General features: G+C 55.4%; 2 protein-coding genes across 2 annotated transcripts; one reads left to right on the top strand and one right to left on the bottom strand.

The window, feature by feature from the left end:
- Window positions 1-976: 976 nt before the first annotated feature.
- On the top strand, window positions 977-2,689 carry SOWAHA (sosondowah ankyrin repeat domain family member A; the record flags this gene model as incomplete). The annotated part of the gene is made up of 1 exon (XM_080803369.1): window positions 977-2,689. One exon carries the CDS (start codon window positions 977-979, stop codon window positions 2,687-2,689), a length of 1,713 nt encoding a protein of 570 aa, XP_080659495.1.
- A 6,438-nt stretch (window positions 2,690-9,127) lies between these two features.
- SHROOM1 (shroom family member 1) lies at window positions 9,128-16,982 on the bottom strand. The gene is made up of 9 exons (XM_080803368.1): window positions 16,960-16,982; window positions 16,386-16,539; window positions 11,913-12,925; window positions 11,765-11,820; window positions 11,319-11,528; window positions 10,548-11,120; window positions 10,318-10,459; window positions 9,939-10,211; window positions 9,128-9,817 (listed from the first exon to the last, which is right to left on the bottom strand). Exons 3-9 carry the CDS (start codon window positions 12,885-12,887, stop codon window positions 9,485-9,487), a joined length of 2,562 nt encoding a protein of 853 aa, XP_080659494.1. The 5' UTR covers window positions 12,888-12,925; window positions 16,386-16,539; window positions 16,960-16,982; the 3' UTR covers window positions 9,128-9,484.
- Between the last annotated feature and the right edge of the window lie 1,382 nt (window positions 16,983-18,364).

Raw genomic sequence — 18,364 nt, 5'->3', positions numbered from 1 at the left:
TACTTGTGATCTCTCTCTGTGTGTCAAATAAATAAATAAAATCTTTAAATAAAATACAGCATGATTTTTGCTTTCTCATTTTAAGACAAAAACAAGTATACACATGTATATGGGGGAGAAGAAAATATTTCAAAATGTTAACGGTGACTCCAAGTGATAGGTCTCCTTGTTCTTTGTGGTTTTGTTTTCAAAATTTCATGTGAAAATGTACTATTTTACCATGACATAATTGCTTTTAAAAGATCTCTTTTAAATCTCGGGTAACTTACCTTGCCATGCGCAGCGAGTTGTCATTGCTGCAAATACAAGAAGCCCTCTTCCTTGTGAAACGCAGTCCACAAGGGGAAAGGTATTGATGGTCTTTAAATAAATTATTGCTCTTAAATAATTTCCCAATATTTCGTGGTGGTGAACTATTCCTTAGAGAAATAAAAATTTCTGCCTCTCCCGGTCGACCGCGGTATGCCTGGGGAACACACCCACCTAGCAACCGGGAGTCAGCTGAAGTATGGCACTACGCCTTTAACTCCCGGGTGGGGGAGGAGGGCGGCAGATAATTTCCGCTCCTCCACTCCCTCCGCGGCCCCGGTGGCAGCTGTCACCTGTAAGGCGAGCGCCGAGCACGGGGGATGGAGCCTTGCGCCTATTGGACACAATACAAAGGCAGAAACCTACCCCGAAGGCTGGGGGCCCGGCGAGCCGGAGGCGGTGGGCTCGCGATGCGGCCCCCCGCGCCTTTCTCCGGGAGACACCCGGGCCCCACGGCGCGGGCGTGACCAAGGTCCAGCTTCAGGGACACTCCCGTCCCACCTCGGTGAAAACGATCAAGTGAGCCTGGCAAAGGAAGACCTCGCTCCCGGAACCCCGCTCCCGCTCGTCCCAGCCGGCGCGGAGACGTGCACCTGTCCCGGCAGCCAGGTACCGAGGGCGCGTGGGAAGGGGCGGCCTCTGCTCCCCTGCGGGGCTGGACTGGACCATGGCGCTAGCCGCCGCGGCCGCCGCCGCCGCCGCCGGGGTGAGCCAGGCGGCGGTGCTGGGCTTCCTGCTAGAGCACGGCGGCAAGGTGCGCAACTCGGATCTGCTGAGCCGCTTCAAGCCCCTGCTGGATGCGGGCGACCCCCGCGGCCGCGCCGCCCGCAGGGACCGCTTCAAGCAATTTGTCAACGACGTGGCTGTAGTGAAGGAGCTCGACGGCGTCAAGTTCGTGGTGCTGAAGAAGAAGCTGCGGCCCGGAGGGGCCCCGGAGCCCCTGCCCTCGTGCGTCCCCGGCACGCTCGGGGCACCAGCCCTGCCTTCGAAGATCACTTCCGTCTCACAGGGGGAATCGGCTGACCCGGGGGCCCCATCCGCGGCCGCGGCGCAGCAGGCGGTGGAACCACCTGAGGACTTGGCCCCGCCGTTAGAGCCACAGGACACGCCGGGGGCTCCGGCCTCAGAGCCCAATCAGCCGGCCGGGGAGCGGTTGTTAGGTCCGGCTCAGCAGTCAGGGGGGCCCTCAGACCCCCAGATTCCAGGCTTTGAGCTGGCCCTGCACCCCGAGGGACTCCCTACAGACGTGGCCCCGCCATCTAGGTCGCGGTCGGTGGAGGCCTTGCCCCACGCAGAGGCGCGGGCCCCGGAACCTGGGCGTGGGGCGACGAAAGAAGCGCCAGCACCCGGTCCGCACGCGCAGCCGCCGCCGAAGCCCTGCATGCTGCCTGTGCGCTGCGTCCCGGGCCCCGCCGCGCTCCGGATCCGGGCCGAGGAGCAGGGCCTGCGCCGGCAGCTGTCGGAAGAGCCGAGCCCGCGGAGCTCCCCGCTGCTGCTGCGGCGGCTGTCAGTGGAAGAGTCTGGCCTGGGCCTCAGCCTGGGCCCGGGCCGCTCCCCGCACCTGAGGCGCCTGTCGCGCGCAGGCCCGCGCTTGCTGAGTCCGGACGCGGACGAAGCGCCCACCGCGCCGCCACCGTCTGCTGTGCCCCTGGAGCCGACCGAGCACGAGTGGCTAGTGCGGGCGTCTGGGGGCTGCTGGACCCACCAGCTGCACGGGCTGCTGCTGCGCGACAGTGGCCTGGCGGCCAAGCGCGACTTCATATCTGGTTTCACGGCCCTGCATTGGGCCGCCAAGAGCGGCGACCGCGAGATGGCGCTGCAGCTGGTGGAGGTCGCGCGACGCGGGGGCGCTCCGGTGGACGTGAACGCGCGCTCGCATGGCGGCTACACGCCGCTGCACCTGGCGGCTCTGCACGGCCACGAGGACGCCGCCGTGACGCTGGTGGTGCGCCTGGGTGCGCAGGTGCACGTGCGTGACCACAGCGGACGGCGCGCCTACCAGTACCTGCCGCCCGGTGCCTCGTACGCGCTTCGCCGCCTCCTCGGCGACCCCTGCCTGCGAGGCTCTACCGAGGCAGACGCCACCGGTGCTGGTGGTGGCACTTTTGCGGCCCGGCGCCCAGTGCAAGTGGCCGCCACCATCCTCAGTTCCACCACCAGCGCGTTTCTGGGTGTCCTCGCCGATGATCTGATGCTCCAAGACCTGGCTCGAGGCATGAGGAAGTCGGGCTCCTTTAGCAAGTTCTTGGGTGCCTCGCCCATGGCTCCACGTAAAAAGACTAAGGCCCGCAGTGGCCTACCGGCTTTTTCAGAAATCTCTCGTCGACCTACTCCAGGACCCTTGGCTGGTCTAGTGCCCGGCCTACCCCCCACAACCTGAGGGTCCGTGAAGCTCAGCTTGGTTGATGTAACCCGGCCTGCCCCCTCGCAGTCTAAGCCTGGCCAAAACAGCGGCTCAGCACCTGTGGCTCCATCCTGTTCCCAGCTTTGTCCACTGACGCCTGTTTAACCCCCGTGGGCGAACACCTCTAGCTTCTCCCTGAAGCTTGACCTGTCTCTGAAATGGTAGTCAAGATCTCAGTGAGAACCTTCTATAAAGAACTCCAGACATCAGGCTTGAACATTGGAGGCTCAGATTTTAGGATCAAAGTTAAGGGCCCTGAATGAGTTAACCCAATACCTCCGACATCTACACGCTCCCAAGCCAGAACTAGAGCAAGGGTCTCTTTAAATGTAGTGTGCTGCTGGATTGTCAGCTTTAAGATACTAGTGGTTTTGTAATTTGATGCTTTTATCCTGTTTTTAAATTAAAATGAGGTAAAACAACTTTCATAATCACCTTTTGAAATTATATTTTTCCATTTTTAGGCAAAATGCTCATTTTCAATCTTTTGCTAAGTATTTTGGAATTCTACCTTAAAAAAAAATGATCAGGATCTAAAGGAAATTAGTCCCAACAACAAAACCCTTAAACGTTTATCTACCTCATTTTAGACGCTCAAGATTCTAGAGAGACTTGAACACAGAATGTGACCATTGTGAATGTAATTGATTTCAGTTGTACTGTGAATGCTCAATATTAGAAAACGAGCATCTTGGGAGTGAGAATGACTTAACAGTGAGAGAAAAGAGACATTTTGGCAAATACTTTCAATTTCTGGTTGTCTTTATGATGAAATATAAACAGCCTCTTCGGCACTGGTGGGTGGTTATTTTGATTTGGCATGAACGTTTAATTTTTAAAGTGTGATTTATCTGTGAATGCACCATTGTGCCATGTGTCTGAATCTGGTTTTCCATTCTGGCTGAGCCTTTCAATGCAGTAGGTGAATATTCAAAGAAAAATATGTCATAGCACTACACCAGAAAAACAAACTGGTTAAATAGGGATACTTAAACAGCAACCATTTTATATGAAAATTCTATAGGAGCAAAAACTATGTTATATCTACCTTTAAAAGCCATCTGAAAGCAAACAACTTATTCCAAAATAGTAAATGCAGAATTCGTTGCTCAGTGACCTTAGAGAGATGTCTTAACTTCTCTAGACCTTTATTCCTGTCTGTAATTGAGAAGGTTTGTAGCTATTTACCAGGAGGTCCCAGGTTCAACACATTGTAATTATAATGTCTCTTTTTCTATTTTAAAGATGGGGACTCTATTTACTCAACCAGCCTTTTAAAAATATATTGTGGTAATGCTCTGGTTTTGCAAATTATGTTTGCATGTCATTAGCTATAGCAAATAGTTTTTGTGGCACAGGGGAGTGTGGCTTCTCCCCTCCATATGTATTTATCAGTGAGGTCTCTGACATTATTTAAGGCCGTCCTTAATGGAATGTTTTGATTTAAGCAATGAAATAAACAAGTTTCCCATTTTGTTTCTGCTTGTGTGATAATGTACTTCCCTTAAACATTCTCCAGCTCCTGCTACCGTATTTCTTTTTATCTACTTACTTCTTCAGTTTCTCCTCATCCTCTTCTGCCTCTTCCAGGCATTCTATTATTGAAAGAGTTTGGATTGATCAGCTAAATGCAGGTTGCATCCACACATGGATATTAAAAACAAACAAACAAACAAACAAATGAATGCAGGCCCTGATCTGACCTTTCCACCTTCCTTGCCTGGAACTCTAGCTAAGCTGCATAAATTATTTTAAAATGCAAATTAAATCTGTCTCTGCAGAAAAATTGTGGGAGGCAATAATTACAGCAATCTCAGTTGCTGAAGATCTAGAAGACAGAATAAAATATTAGAGATTTTCCATGGTAAAAGAGAGGCTTGACTGAGACAGGATAACAAAGATCACAAACACAGGTATGACCTGCCTTGAGAAAGACAAAATCTAAACCACCAAAGTAGTAATAATAATAACTAATGTCTATTACACACTTAAATCAGAGGAGGGTTACTTAAACTCCCAGAAGAATCTTTGTGTTTCAGAAAGGCATGCTGCAAGCCTTCCAAGTGAAATAAAACATGTGGCAAGAATTTAGGATCAATAAGCCTAAAACTGAAAAAGTGTTAGAAACCACTGTTTATTCCTTGCCTAGCACGAGGTACACATATGAGGGGTATTTTCAACAAGTGACCAAAAAAAAAAAAAGTTGCTTATAAGTTATGACAATTTAGCTGGCTGGAATTGTCAGGGGGAGGAGGATCACTCCTTTTAATGGGGGAGAAGTTAATTGTTATATAGATGTGTATGAGTCACCCAGAGCAAGCTTTTAAATAAAGGTTTATACTTCCTTTAAAGGAGGTTGGAGGTTGTTCTAGAACATGTCTCACTTACCTAATGGAAACCAGGATATGCGTGATGCACATACAGCCTGTGTTTATTAAGCACCAGGCATGGTTTTAAGCCCTGTGCAGGTATTAACCTCAACATTACAAGGTAAGTTCTGTTAGTATCTTGAATTTAAGATGAGGAAATTGAAGCCTCAAGAAACTGTAAATAACTTCTCCCAGCTCCACAGCTATAACTGTCAGAGCTGCGGGATGGCTTCCTGGTGCTCTTTTCCATCAGTGTCCTGCTGCAGAAAAGCAAGTGGTCTCATCCCAGCCCTTACTCATCTAGAGACCTTAAGCAAGTCACCCAGTTCTCCAAGCACTATCTCCCTCCTTCTTGGGGCTGTAAGACTGGCAGTATCTATCCTACAGGCTTCGAGGCGGGTGGACCCTAGGGAAGGAGTAGGTAGAGCTCCTTGGGAACTGCAACACCATCTTGAAAGATTACCAGGGGTGCCCAGTTGGTCCCACAGGGTATCTGGCTACATTCCAAAACCAAATAGCTCTCATTCCTGGCTTTGCTTTACCAGGTCACCATTCTTTAACTATGTTAGTATGTATGAATAAATAATGGACTCTGCTGGGAAAAATGTATTCCCACAAAAGGGAGATTATCTCACATTCTGTATGATATCATACAGAATATTAAAAATAGACACCACGATGTCTTTCTTAATGCACACTCCCTTACCATCCTTAGCCCTGTCTTCCAGACCTAATGTCATCCAGCCAGTTGGACTGAAAGCACTCCTCAACACAGTTCTAAAGCTGGGCTCACTCAGAACCCATATTCTCTGCCTTTTTTGACCTTTTCCTGTTAGAAATTATTTGGCCTTTTAAAATAGTTTGATAAATAGACTTTTTATTGCTCTCCAGATAGCTTTTTGCCTTGAACCTTTTGCCCAGGCCTAACTCTTCCAGAACAGCCAAACCTCTGAACTTAAACTTGTGAAGCTCGGGAGGCCTCAGGTGTTTCTCCAGGGAAGTGGGAAAAAGGAAGAGACAGAGAAACAAGGCGTGAGGGTGTGGTGGGAGTGGGGTGGGGATATGTCCAGACGTCTCCTGGGTGGGGGTGGGGTAGGGTCTTCCTAGGGGTAAGGTGGTGCTGATTTAAGTTTCAACAACAGGTAAACACCTACCCTGCGGGTCTAACCGGTAGCTAGGCTGTGACAGTAACACTGCCGGGTCTTGGAGAAGATTGCTTTATAGCAGCTGCCCCACCTCCTCCTCCTGCCCCCACATTGCTCTTTCACCTCTTCTCTCTGCGGTGCTCAAGCACACTTGACCTAAATTCCCACCCAAGCTTCTGATTTACATGTGAATGAACAGCACCACGATCTGTTCTGCGAGGATCCCTGAGGTCTACAGCCGCCGCTCGCGGAGGTACGCGGTGTGCGGAGCAGGCTGTTCCAGACAGAAGGCGCGCGGCTTTGGGGCGCCGCGGAACGCCGCTTCCCTGTTCGGCTTGCAATCTACAGTCTGAAGGTAAAAAAGTACACTAATTAAATCCGTAATAGGAGGAGCGGCGGGGGCGGGACGAGGAGAGCTGGGGAGGTGGCTGCGGGCTGTCTGTTGCCTAGCAACAACGCCAGCCGAAGCCTGCTCTCTGCAAAAAGCCAAGGACCGCGCCGCAGGCTGCGGGGCTGGGGGCAGAACGGACCGGCAAGGGCGCTGGCGGCTTGAGGAGGTGGGGGCAGAAACCCCAATAGAGACCCACAAAACCCTCTTTCCTACCCCGGGAGATTAAATAAGGCTCTTTTTGATACTGATACTCGAGATCAACATCTTCGGCTTCCCTCCTCCCCACTTCTCATTAACCAACATTTCAATCAACGCCTGGTAGCAAAAGAAAAGCAAGCCAGCTTTCCCGTGGCTGGCCGGCCAGAATTTCTTCCCGACAGAAGCAAAAAGGCTCAGATCCAGCCTTCAGGCTTAACAAGTACTGCTCTGCGAGGAAGGCCAAGTCTTTCTGCTTAGCTCAGAGGGCCTAGGTGGTGTAGGTAGCCGTCATCACAAGGGCGAACAGTGCCCTCTGCTGGCAGCGTCCTGGCGGTGGACTTCACGGGGCCTCGAGCACTGGCCCACACACCACCATCAAAGTCTTAGTCTGGAGGGGCACCTGGGTAGCTCTGCCTTTGGCTCCGATCATGATCTCAGGGTCCTCGGTTGGAGCCCCACATCGGGCTCTCTGCTCCGCAGGGAGCCTGCTTCCTCCTGCCTCTCTGCCTACTTGTGATCTGTCTGAAAAATAAGTAAATAAAATCTTAAAAAAAAAAAAGTCTTAGTCTGGGGGCACCTAGGTGGCTCAGAGGGTTAAGGTCTGCCATCAGCTCAGGTCATGATCTCAGGATCCTGGGACCCAGCCCCTTGTGAGGCTCCCCGCTCAGGGGGGAGTCTGCTTCTTCCTCTCCCTCTGTCCTTCCCTGTGGTCTCTTGATGATCTTTATCAAATAAAGATCTTAAAAAAAAAAGTCTGTGATGCCAATACTGAACACCTATGGTGCTCATTCTTGCACTCTGACAGAAAAACAGTGTGAAAGGGACATAAAATGGGGCAGGAATAACACAGGGGCAAGATGAAAAGATGGGTGCAGGAGGTGTGACCCTACTCCACATCTGGTAAGGACAAGCACAGGAGCCTCATAATTCCACATGGAAAAACCCAGCACAGAACCAAAGTGCACTTTAACGGGACCACAGCAGGCACTGATCCTCAAGTCCATCTTGGGCTGGAAGCGCTTTGTCAGAGCAGCACACAATTTCCATTGGCCTAACTGGTGACTCTTAAGTGTTTTTCTAAGAATAGCACAATGGGAGAATGCAGGGGGTGCTGCACAGGGCAAAAGGCAGAAATAAATTTATTTCATCCAGACTATAAGCCAGCTGCCCTGCTAGGATGAGGACTTTGGAGTGTAGGCCCCGCCCACAGTGTTCAAAGGAGAGAAGCAAAGCATAATGTTAGAACCCGCAACTGCCTCAGCAGGAGCCCCATATGTTTTTCATAAAGAGGCACAATGTTAGCATTGTTCTGAGCTCAATGGCCCGACTGTTAAAACTAATGCTTTTGGTATGAATACAACCATTTAAAATTCCCAATCAGTTGCACTTAGTGACAATAGGCATCAGAAAACAAGCCCAGAAGCAGAGATTTCTCACTTTGGGGTCAGCTGGCTTTAAATACACATACACATGCCTTTAAATGTGCCCAACTTCCAAAAATACACTCAGCGTTTGCATCAACAATGTTCTTGGCCCTGGCGTGTGCAGCTGCAAATACTAAAGCACATTTTCACATGTATATTTGAGAACTTAACATTGACTCTGTGCACACGAGGCTGATGCCCAAACAGAAGGGAGTGTGTGTCTCCTCCATTTCATTCCACACCAGCACCCAACTTCCCACTCCCAACCCCAGCTCATCCCCAGCTTATCTCCTCTAGCACACAAGCAGAGCAGTCTCTCCAGGTCCTCAGCACCCCCATTCTAGGTCTCCAGACCATGACTCCTCCCTTCAGCTCCCATGCCCAACAGTCCTCCTCAAGCATGGTAGAGCCCGTGGGGTCTCTTGATAAACTCACTTTTGATAATATATTTCTTGCTGAGACTTGGAATAATTGTCCCTGAATTCATCAAGGTTTTTAGGCAGCAAAGCAACTGAACCTATTATGTATATGAGGAAATTCCCTATCCCTTGAGTCCTGAAAGGAAGCTGTTACCCTCACTTGTACTTTTGAGGGTGGAGGCTTGGGTGAAAACCAGCAAAGGAGACCTGGGGTCGACCAGTCAGGCCTAGGCCTTTGTGGTAGTGATGGAGTTACCAGAACTGTAGGGATTACTGGTGGCAGTAGAATCACAAGGCCTGGCATCCCCTTGGTCTCTCAGGGTTTCAAGCCTGTATCCCAGTCTTCCCAGGGATTCCCAGACCTGACTGAGGTTCTCCAGCAAATTCCTCTTCTGCTCTAGTCAGGCAAGGCTGGTGTACTTTGTAAACAAGATTTCTCCCCCAAGCGAGGCTCCAGGTGACACACACACACTTCTCACATCAATTATTATTAAGAAAGAAAAGAAAAAAAAGACAATTTTGCATATTAAGTAGAAATGCTCCTCTGATTTGTCTCCTCTCCCTCCCACCAACCCAGACAGAGCCTCTCTCCTCACAAAAAGGGGAGGGATACTGCAGTTTTAAAAATCCATAAATTAACAAATAACCCACAATTCTTGGGTAAGGCTACAAGAAAACACTTAGAAGGATCCTGGGAAGACCCCACCTGGGTCTTCCCTCTCCCCACAAGGGAAAAGCACCGAATCAACCAGCGTCACCCCATCCCCAGTGATGTGGATAAGGGGCAGAGGCGGTGTCCCCCTACCCCCACGCCACCACATGTAATTAGGGGAAGGGCGGAAGGAAGGGCGGTTTATCTGGAAGACGGGTCTCTGGTGGCCAGGCCAGGCTGGGAGTCAGAGGACAACGGCCAAGGTCGCTCCTGACGGCGTCCAGTTGGTCCTGAAGGAGCCGGACCCGCTCGTCCAGGCTGCGCTGCTGGGCCAGGACGGCAGCCTTGCCCGCCAGCAGGGCGCGATAGGCGCTCAGCTCCTCAGTGGGCAGGGCCCGCACCAGCACCTCGTGCAGGGCCCGCTCACGCCGCGCCACATGCTCCTTCAGCTCCTTGGCGTCTTCCTGCTGCCGCTGCAGGAGCCCGAGTCGCTGCAGCAGAGAGGCCTGCAGCGGCAGGGAGAGCGTGCCATGAGCGGGGTGAGGGGGCCTCCGTTGCCGGGACCGTCCCAGCCCAAGCCGGCAGACCCCTCACTGCCCCAATCTCCCCAGCCCCAACCTCTGTCACCTGCTCATCTGGGTCGCTGTCTACGCCCGCCCGGGCCAGGGCGCGCCGCACACGAGCCAGGCGACTGCCCAGCAGCAGCAACAGGCCAAGTACACGCTCTAGGTCGGCCATGAACCTGCTGAACCGCTCTAGGTCTCGGGGAGAACAGGACTGGCCCACCACGGCCTCCAGAGCAGCCCCGCGCCTGGCCCAAGCCTGGGCAGCCCCGTGTAGCTGCTCCTGCTCAGCCTCAAGGTTCCGCAGCATCTTTTGGAGGAGGTCGGCTAGCTCCATCTGCAGGAAAGGCGCAGGTACTTAAGGGTGAGGCCAGACCCCCGCGCCTCAGCCCATATTTTGGGTTCTTGCCACACCCCATCTCCAACAGAACCTCCGCACTCACTTTCTTGGCTTGGATGCTGTTATTGGGATCAGGGAGCCCCTGGCCACAGGCCTGGTCAGGCACAGGGTGGGTGGTATGGTTTTCAAACCTCGTCTCCTCCAGAGAAGTTGGCAGGAGCTGGCTGGAGCTAAATAGATAGAACCTGGGGACAAAGCCAGAGCTCCCTGGGTTGTCCTGCCCCACATTGCAGGGACTTAGAATCCCCTGCGTCCCTGGTGCCCTTCACTCACCCTGGCTCAGGACTACAACCAGCCTCCTTTCCAGCTTCCTCACAGAGTGGCCTCATTGCAGCCCAGACCTCTGCTAAAGGAATCAGCCCATCTAGCAGGTCCAGGGGTGGCTCTGGGCTGGGACAGGAAGTGAGAGTGTCACTCATAGAGGGATCCAGTCTGGCCAGCTCCTGAACCAGCTCCTCAAGGCGAGGACTGGGCCATGTTGGCCTGGAACCAGGCTGGCCAGTGCCCCAAGACAGGGCATTATGGCCAGGAGCACCTGGGGTATTGTTGCTTGGAGGTCCTGGGGCATCAACTGGGAGAGGTTTGAGAGGGTCACTCTCTGCAGCTGCAAGTGAGTCAATGGTCAGCAGTCCATTGGGGTCAAAGGTTGCAATGTCACCATTTGCAATCCCGGGGGGGCTATAGTTTACAGTCTTAGAGACCCCCATAGAACCATTTATCCTCTGCCAGCAGTCATCTGCCCCTGCAGTCCCTGGGTGCTCATGGAGGGGGTGCTCCGGGGGGACTGTAGCCTGATCAGCACTCTGGCCCGAGCCAGTTCCATACTCCTGCTCAGAGACATGGACACTAGAAGTGGAAGAGACACTGAATCAGAAAAAGCTCTGTCCAGAGACAAGCAGTGGCCTCCAAGGGCCACCTGTCCCCATCCCCACCAGCCAGGCTCCCAGGCTTCAGCTAGGAGCGGGCTCCCCATCTCTCTAGCATTTTGTTGATATGTGTGGGAAGGGGATGTCTCACTCTGCTTGGCAGCAAGAGGCAACTCACCTGGTTGGGTTTCCCGGGGGGGCATGGGTGTCTGGAGGTGATCTCCTTCTGACCAGGGGGACTTCTTCCAGGAAAACCTCATCATCTGGAAGGGATGGGAGCCGGGCAGACCCCATACATGTCTCTGAGACCCTCTGTTCCCAGTCAGCAGGACTGCTCTGGGGATACTCTGCAGGACACACCACTGCAGCTTCCTTCTGGGTCAGGAACCTGGAGGAAGGGACCCCACACTGACCACGGTGACCAGGAAGGAAGCTCTTGGTGCTGCACCAGAGACACAGTGGGGTGGGGTGGGTGTGCAGGGGGCCCTCCAAGATGTAGTTTGCAAAAGACAGGATCAGAAGGCTCAAACTGAGGGTAGGTGAGGGGCCCTCTCTTTCTTGGGCAAGAGCTATGAAAACTGCTTTTCTCCAACTTGCAGTGCCCCAGTGGTCCATGTCTCTCACCTGGCAAGTTTGGTCTGAAGCAATGGTCTGGGGGTTTCTGCTCCTTGGAGAACAGTCTGGAAAAGCAAACAGTTGCTTGAAATGTAGCTCAAGTTTTCAGTCTCCCAGCTGTCCCCCACCCCAAGCCTGCAGCCCCTATCTTCCACACCTGGACAATGGGCATGACCCCTCCTGGGCCTCCCCAAAGAGCCAAGACTTCCCCTGAAGCGCTCTGACTCCGACTGGAAGGCCTATAGGTGTCACAGAGCTTCCGGGATTGAGGTTCTGGGTCCTCCACGCCTTGGGGCGGGGTCTCAGGCAGCCATCTGTTCCAGTGACCTTTGAATTCTGCAGGCACCTTATGCTCCTGGGGGTCGGGCCTGACGACCCCAGAACTGGAGCCAGCCTCCCGTGAGCATTCCCTTGCGGATCCACCGCCCCGACCCACGCAGTCTAGCTTCCCCGGCTCAGAGAAACACCACTTCTGCTGCTGGGTGGCTAGGCGGACCAGGCCAACGGTTCCCCTCGAGGGAGCCCCGGAGCGCACCGGCTCCGCTTCCCTGCCGACGGGGTGGCTGAGCGACGCTGAGCGCGGGTGCGCGGCGGAGGGCCGCACGGGGGCCGGGGGACGCAGGCGGGCGGGCAGGCTCATGCGGAGCTCTTTGCGCTGGAAGGACGTCTCCCGGAGCACGCGCCGCTGGGCGCCTTGCAACCGCTGACGGTAGGCGGCCCGCGAAGCGGGTGGGCTGGGCGGCTCCGCCGCCCGCGCCTCCGCCTCCGCCTCGGCCGCCAGTGCAAACAGCAGCGGAGTGGCCTGCCGGCTGAGCGGCCCCGGCGGCCCCGGCGGCCCCCGGGCCTCCGGGGGCCACAGCCCACTATGCGCCGTGGCCGCGGGCCGGGGCTGCGGGGAGGCGCGAAGGCTACTGGCGGGGGCCGGGCCGCCCCACACCACACGCACGTAGTCCCAGTCCAGGTAAGGGAGGAGGTCGGTCCCAGGCGACGGCGTGCGCGGCTCAGGAGCCCCGGAGGCCGCGGAGAAAGAGCTGTAGGCCGAGTCGGCGCGCGTGGACAGCCGCCGCAGGTCCAGGCTGCGAGTGGACGAGGCTGGGGAGCCGCGGTCGCCCCCCGGCCCCGGGGCCTCCATGACTGCGCAGGTGAGTGCTGAGGCCAGCTCCGCCGGGCCTGGAAGGACACAGACGGCGTGGTGGCGAAGGAGCCCCCGTCAGGCTGGCCCCTCCAACTCGGACAGCCAGGTGCTTACTGAACATCCCTTCCCGGGTCACACGGCCTTTAGCACTGTCACCTCCCAGGCCGGGGATGACACGGGTAGGGCCAGCCCCTGGGAGCAACTCTGGAGTTCGAGGGCGTTAGCTACTCCCCTTAGCTCCGGGGAAGGAGTTGATGACTAGCCCACTCCCCCCTGAGGTTCTCCAGGCTGGCAGCCCCCACCTCTCCCTAGCACTTCCAGAAGCACCAAGAATGTACCATACTCCTGCCCTCCCCAACCCAGTCCCGCCCTGGCGGCTTCCTGGCGGCTTTGTTAGCTGCTCCATGTGATCTTTCCCTAATAAACAACGTCCAAGAACGTTCTGAGATCACAGGGGAGCCAAGAAAGGAGGGGGCAAGACCTAGGTCAGAGGCAGCCTCACAGCCTTCCCCTCCTCCCCACCCCCACCCCGTGTCCTGATGCTTCATATAAATATTTTGATCCTCTACAACTGCTATCTGCATTTTACAGATGAGGACACTGGTGTTTTCAGAGGGGAAATGACTTGCCCAAGGGCACACAGCTGCTAAGAAGCCGAACCCTGTCCGGCATCTGGGCCTGCCTCCAAGCTTACTGCAGCCAGAATCAATTTCCTAGAAGCCAACCCTGCTGAAAACCAGTTTACCTTCACCACCACCCCCTTGCCCACCCCCACTCCCAACTGCCAGAAGCCTCCAATAAAGCCTAAACTCAGCTCTGGGAAAGTCACTCCCACCTGCTTGCAAAATACTAGCAGATACCACAATATGGTCTATGGTCTCTGGAGGTTGCAGCCTCCAACCCCCAGCTTTGTTCTGCTACTCTTTCTCCTCCTTCTGGGCCCAGGTTAGAGGTCTTCTGACCTTTTGGACCCCCTACACTGTGTCCTGAGCTCCACCCCCCTCAAACTCACACCCCACACAGTACTCATCACCCTGTATGCAGCGTAACTGTTGGCTTGCTTGTGATTCCCTCTTCCCATTCCCAACCCCGTGAACTTCCTGAGAACAGGCCCAGTACTAAGTAATCTCTGTACCCTCAGTACCTGGCACAAAGTCAATGTTAAAGAAATATTTGTAGAATGGCAAGGAAAAGAGCAAAACTTGCAACAAGTGTATAGGGGGTGGCTTTCTTGGAGAAGGAAGAGGGCTCTTTGGCTTCTGCCCACTCTTTTCTCCCTATTGGTCTTTTCTGGTGAGGGGGACAGAATGAATGAGGCAGCTGACACCGCGGACTCTGTCCAGGTTACTCATGCGTTATTAGGACACAAAAGAGTAGGCAAGCACAGGTGGAGCAGGACAGGCCAGAAATCAGTACCTCCCCAGAGCCAAGAGGGGAGCAAGGTGAGTGACAGGAGGAGTTGGGTGGGTGTGCATGGGTCAAGGGTGAGAGCAGCTGTGAGTCTTAGGAAGCTGGGGCTCCTAATAGGGTATGGGGACTTTGGGGAGGTAGGAGGGCTTGCTTTCCCTAAGTTGGCTTGGGGAGGGGTGCAGAGGAAGGTGACCAGCAGCTGGCATGGGAACTGAAAAGCAGATTCATTTGAGCCTCCTGAATACTATTTGGAAACCAGGGTCACCCTCCACCCCCTTCCCCAAGGCCAGAGATGCTACAGATTGCAGGTCAGGAGAGGGAAGGGAGTTTAGTGGTGTGAGGATATGATGTTTCCTAAAAAGGAAAGGCACTATCTACAGTATCCTCAGGAGCGGCTCACAGGCAATCTGGAACCAGAACATCTTGCCAGTGCCTACTTGGAGGTATCTTTATGCCCACTAACACCGGCCCTGCATGTTGGTCCTCACACTCAGGTTTGGGGACCTCTTCCGCAGAGTGTTTCCACTCTCTGGACTTGAGGAAGATGAGCAGCCACTCTGAGTAGCAACTCCTGGGAGGACAGTCACCTCCTCTAGGAAAGCCACCCTAGGCACGCAGGCACTAGCCCTCTCTCTTCCTAGTCTGAGCCCAGCTTGGGAGCCTTGTTTTCCCTGGCACACACCACCCATGCCTGCCCATTGCTGGCTTCCTGCATCTACAGACACCAGCAACTATCCACATACGAAGTTTCCTCAAAAATTTTATCTTGTGAGTTACTGTGTTCACCAAGACTTCTGAGCTCAGCACCTAAAAACAACTTAACAGATAATAAAACTGTGTGTATGCATGTTTGCTGTTTGCCCCTAACTTGTCTTGAGGATACTTTTGCTGTGGTGGTCCCAGTAGGCCGATAACCACGCAGATGCTCACTCTGTGCCTTTTGCAGAACCTGCTACACTCAGAGGGGGCAGCTAGCTCCTCCAGTGTGTTTTGGGGCCTCAACACAAAGAGCAAGGAGACTGCATACTTGTCTGGCTGCAGGAGCCTCTTAAAGTCCAGCCAGCCACTATGGCTGGGGATGGTGACACTCCCAGAGCTGTAGCCTCAGCACTGGTGTCAGCTGTGGGCTGGGCTGCAGAGCCAGGGCCTACAAAGAAGTGGAGTCCAAAGGCTGGAGCCCAAGGAGCTCTTCAGGCCTTTGGCCAAGCCTCGCCAGAGCAGAGGGGGCAGCTTGGAATCCCTGCTGGAAAAGCTCCAGATTAGGGTGAGGGGAGGTCACATATACTTGTCTCTTGAATGAAAGAGCAACAAGAGAGGAAAAGGAGACAAAGATGACTTCAGTGTTCAGAGCTGGAGGCCAGGGAGGTAGAGGTGTCAGTCTCAGGAAGGAGGAAGCTGCTATGGAGACTGGCCCAGGGTTCAGTGCTCATTCAGTCTGGGGCCTGTAGACTCTGTAGTGTCTGTGGCAAGTCTGGGAAGGTGGGATGTGGGTCTAGACCTCAGCAGAAAGTTTGGACTAGGCAAGCAGGCTGACTCAGATTTTTAGTGAGGGGATATTGGGGAAATCTATAAAGACAGCTTCTGGCTGGTAAAACCACACCAAGACACTGGGAGCAGATCCAGGTGAGGTGACCAGAAAGGCAGACAACCTCAAATGATCCACAGTGACTAGGAATTAAAGCATACTCTCCCCCAAGTCCACCTCACATCGGACCTCTGAAGAACGTGTTCAGGCCACCACTCCCGGATGGACTTCCCTCAGTAGCACTCACTGTGGGGGTGCTGCCTGTCCCTGCCACACAGAGCTTCGGGGTCCTGGGCTCTGTCTTCAATGCCAGCACCCCAGATGCGTCTGGCTGGGCAGGCATGCCAGGAAGTTGCATGGCCCTCCCAGTCCCCTGCGGGACCCTTTGTCCCGGTCTATCCACAGGGACAGTGCAGCCCGCGCAGCCTCCACTCTCGGTCGCTCTAGCCCAGATGTAGTCCCCAGAGACTGGAGCTCCATGCCGAGCTGGGCGAGCAGAAAAGGCGGGGTGCTAGCTGCACCCGGGGACAGGAGTCCGTCGTCGTGGGCGGACCACATACCTGGGGCTTCAGGCTCTTGAAAGTCGAGGCGGGAGAGAGGCACTAGCCTGGCGACCGCAGGGGGCGGCAGAGTCACGCGGTGTGGCGCGACAGCGGGACTCTGGGGATGCCAGGGGGGCCCATGGCCGCTGGCCGGCGCGTTTCGGGGCCTTTCCTGTTGAGTTCACGGTCAGAGAAGGAGGGTTCAGACCCGTGCAGGGAAAGTGCGAGCTTGGGTGGGGGCCCGCCCCGCTTGGATTCTCCCGCGATTCGGCGGGCGCAGGGTAGGAGCTGGGCGGGGAGGGGGGGGGGGTGGGTCGCGGAGAGAGATCCCACTGCGTGCGCTGGCCGCACGGCGCCTCCGCCGACATCGGTGGGTTTGGTTGCCCCGCCGCTCCGCGAAGAGTTCCCGCACAAGGGCCCGACTCCACCCGCGCCCGCCAGTCTAGACTTGGGCGGAACACCCAGAGGAATGACGCGCCTGCTCCTCCCCGTGCCCCCCCCCACCTCTCCCGGCCGCGGTGCTCGCTGTGCCCCCCTCCGGGTCGCCCTGCCCCCGCCCCCGCCCGCCCCACCACCTGGCCCGGCAGCATACCTGAACTCCTGGCCCAGACGAGCTCCTGGGCGCCGACCGCTGCGCGGTGACATCAGAGCCCGGGGCTGGGGCTCCCGACCCCACCTCCTGGCCTGGGCCGCCGCAGGGGAGGTGCCACGTCCGGCCAGGGGGCGGGAGAGCGGAGTGGCGGCGCTGCCCGGGGGATCGCCCACGCCCCACCCCCAGCCCCGTGGTGGCCGCTCTCCGGCCTTAGCCCGGGACCCAGGGGGTGGACACTCGTTCTCCCGCCGGACACTGCCCTCTGGCTCCCGGCGGGAGAAGCGGGAGAGGAGGAGGAGAAAGGGCAACCGCGGCACTCGCCCACCGCCTCCAGCGCCGCCTGTGACCCGGCTTGTCTTCAGCACCCGCGGAGCGCGGGCTCGGGGCCCCAGGGGACTCGACAGCCCCCTCGGTGGGGAAGCCCTGGCCGGGCCCCAAGGGCTCCAGACGGCCACAATTCCTTTCAAGTTTGGCCAAGTGAACAGAGGCGCCTACGGCTCGTGCCTCTGGTCCCGTCCCTCTGAGTGCAGTTTAGATGTAAGTCACCGACTCTCCCTCCAGATCCTCCATTCCCAAAACTCTCCCAGCTCTTTGGCTCCTACCGGGGGCTCTTATCTCCCATTTTTGCCCCCCTTTTCTCCATTTCTCCCACTATCCCGCATCGTCTAGGCCCTTCTGGCCAGCCCCCTGAACCAGAGCGGGCGCATTGTGTATCCACTCCTGCTGCCTTTGGCGGGTCCTTTAGGTGCGGCACGTATGCACATCCCCTGTGGCCTGGATAGGATTCATTCCAGCCTGGGAGTCTGGCTCTCAAGGGCTTTGCCTGCAGGGTTCTCCTTCAGATTTCAGATAATGCTCTAAATTCATGTGGCACTGTGCTTTCCTCCCGGCCATGTCCTCAGCCTTCCCTGCCCCCATTTCCCAAACCTCTATCATCGAGTACTGGCTCCACCAAGAAATGCTCCATCCCCAGAAGGGATTATGGGGCCCTCTGCTGAGCCCTTTCAGTTCTCCAGTTCCTCTGCTACTGGTGTGGGCATCCCTTGATCTCCCACAGAATCAGCATGCCAGAGGGTGGGGACTGGGTCCCCCCATCCTGGCGTACTGGGTGACAAATTTTGTTGGTGGCAATAACAGGGACCCAGAACGCAGACCAGGGATCAAAGCTACCGTTATCTGGGGGCACTGGGAGCCTGGGGAACTCTGTCTGCTTGGGTCTTCTAGGGGATGGAGACAACAGGCACCTGAACCTGGCCTTTGACTGGTGCCCTCCTGTCTCTGCTGCTTCTTTACACACCACGCCCACCCAGGCATCAGCTTCAGGTGGAGCTGGAGCCCTGGCCTCTAAGAAGACAGTGGCATAGAACCTCTTGGCTTTGAAAACCTGCCTCTTTGAAGTTTCTGA

This window comes from Martes martes (assembly GCF_963455335.1).
Source record: "Martes martes genome assembly, chromosome: 5".
In the NCBI taxonomy this organism is placed as follows: Eukaryota; Metazoa; Chordata; class Mammalia; order Carnivora; family Mustelidae; genus Martes; species Martes martes.
The sequence above is the reverse complement of the archived record's forward strand: the minus strand, read 5'-3'. Positions and strand labels throughout refer to the sequence as shown.

Excerpts from the sequence above, each read along its gene's own strand:
- SHROOM1 (XM_080803368.1), bottom strand. The coding sequence starts at position 12,887 with ATGGAGGCCCCGGGGCCGGGGGGCGACCGCGGCTCCCCAGCCTCGTCC. Across the intron at positions 11,121-11,318 it reads CCCCCGGGAAACCCAACCAG|TGTCCATGTCTCTGAGCAGG; the intron begins GTGAGTTGCCTC and ends TTCCACTTCTAG. Across the intron at positions 10,460-10,547 it reads GGTTGTAGTCCTGAGCCAGG|GTTCTATCTATTTAGCTCCA; the intron begins GTGAGTGAAGGG and ends CTTTGTCCCCAG.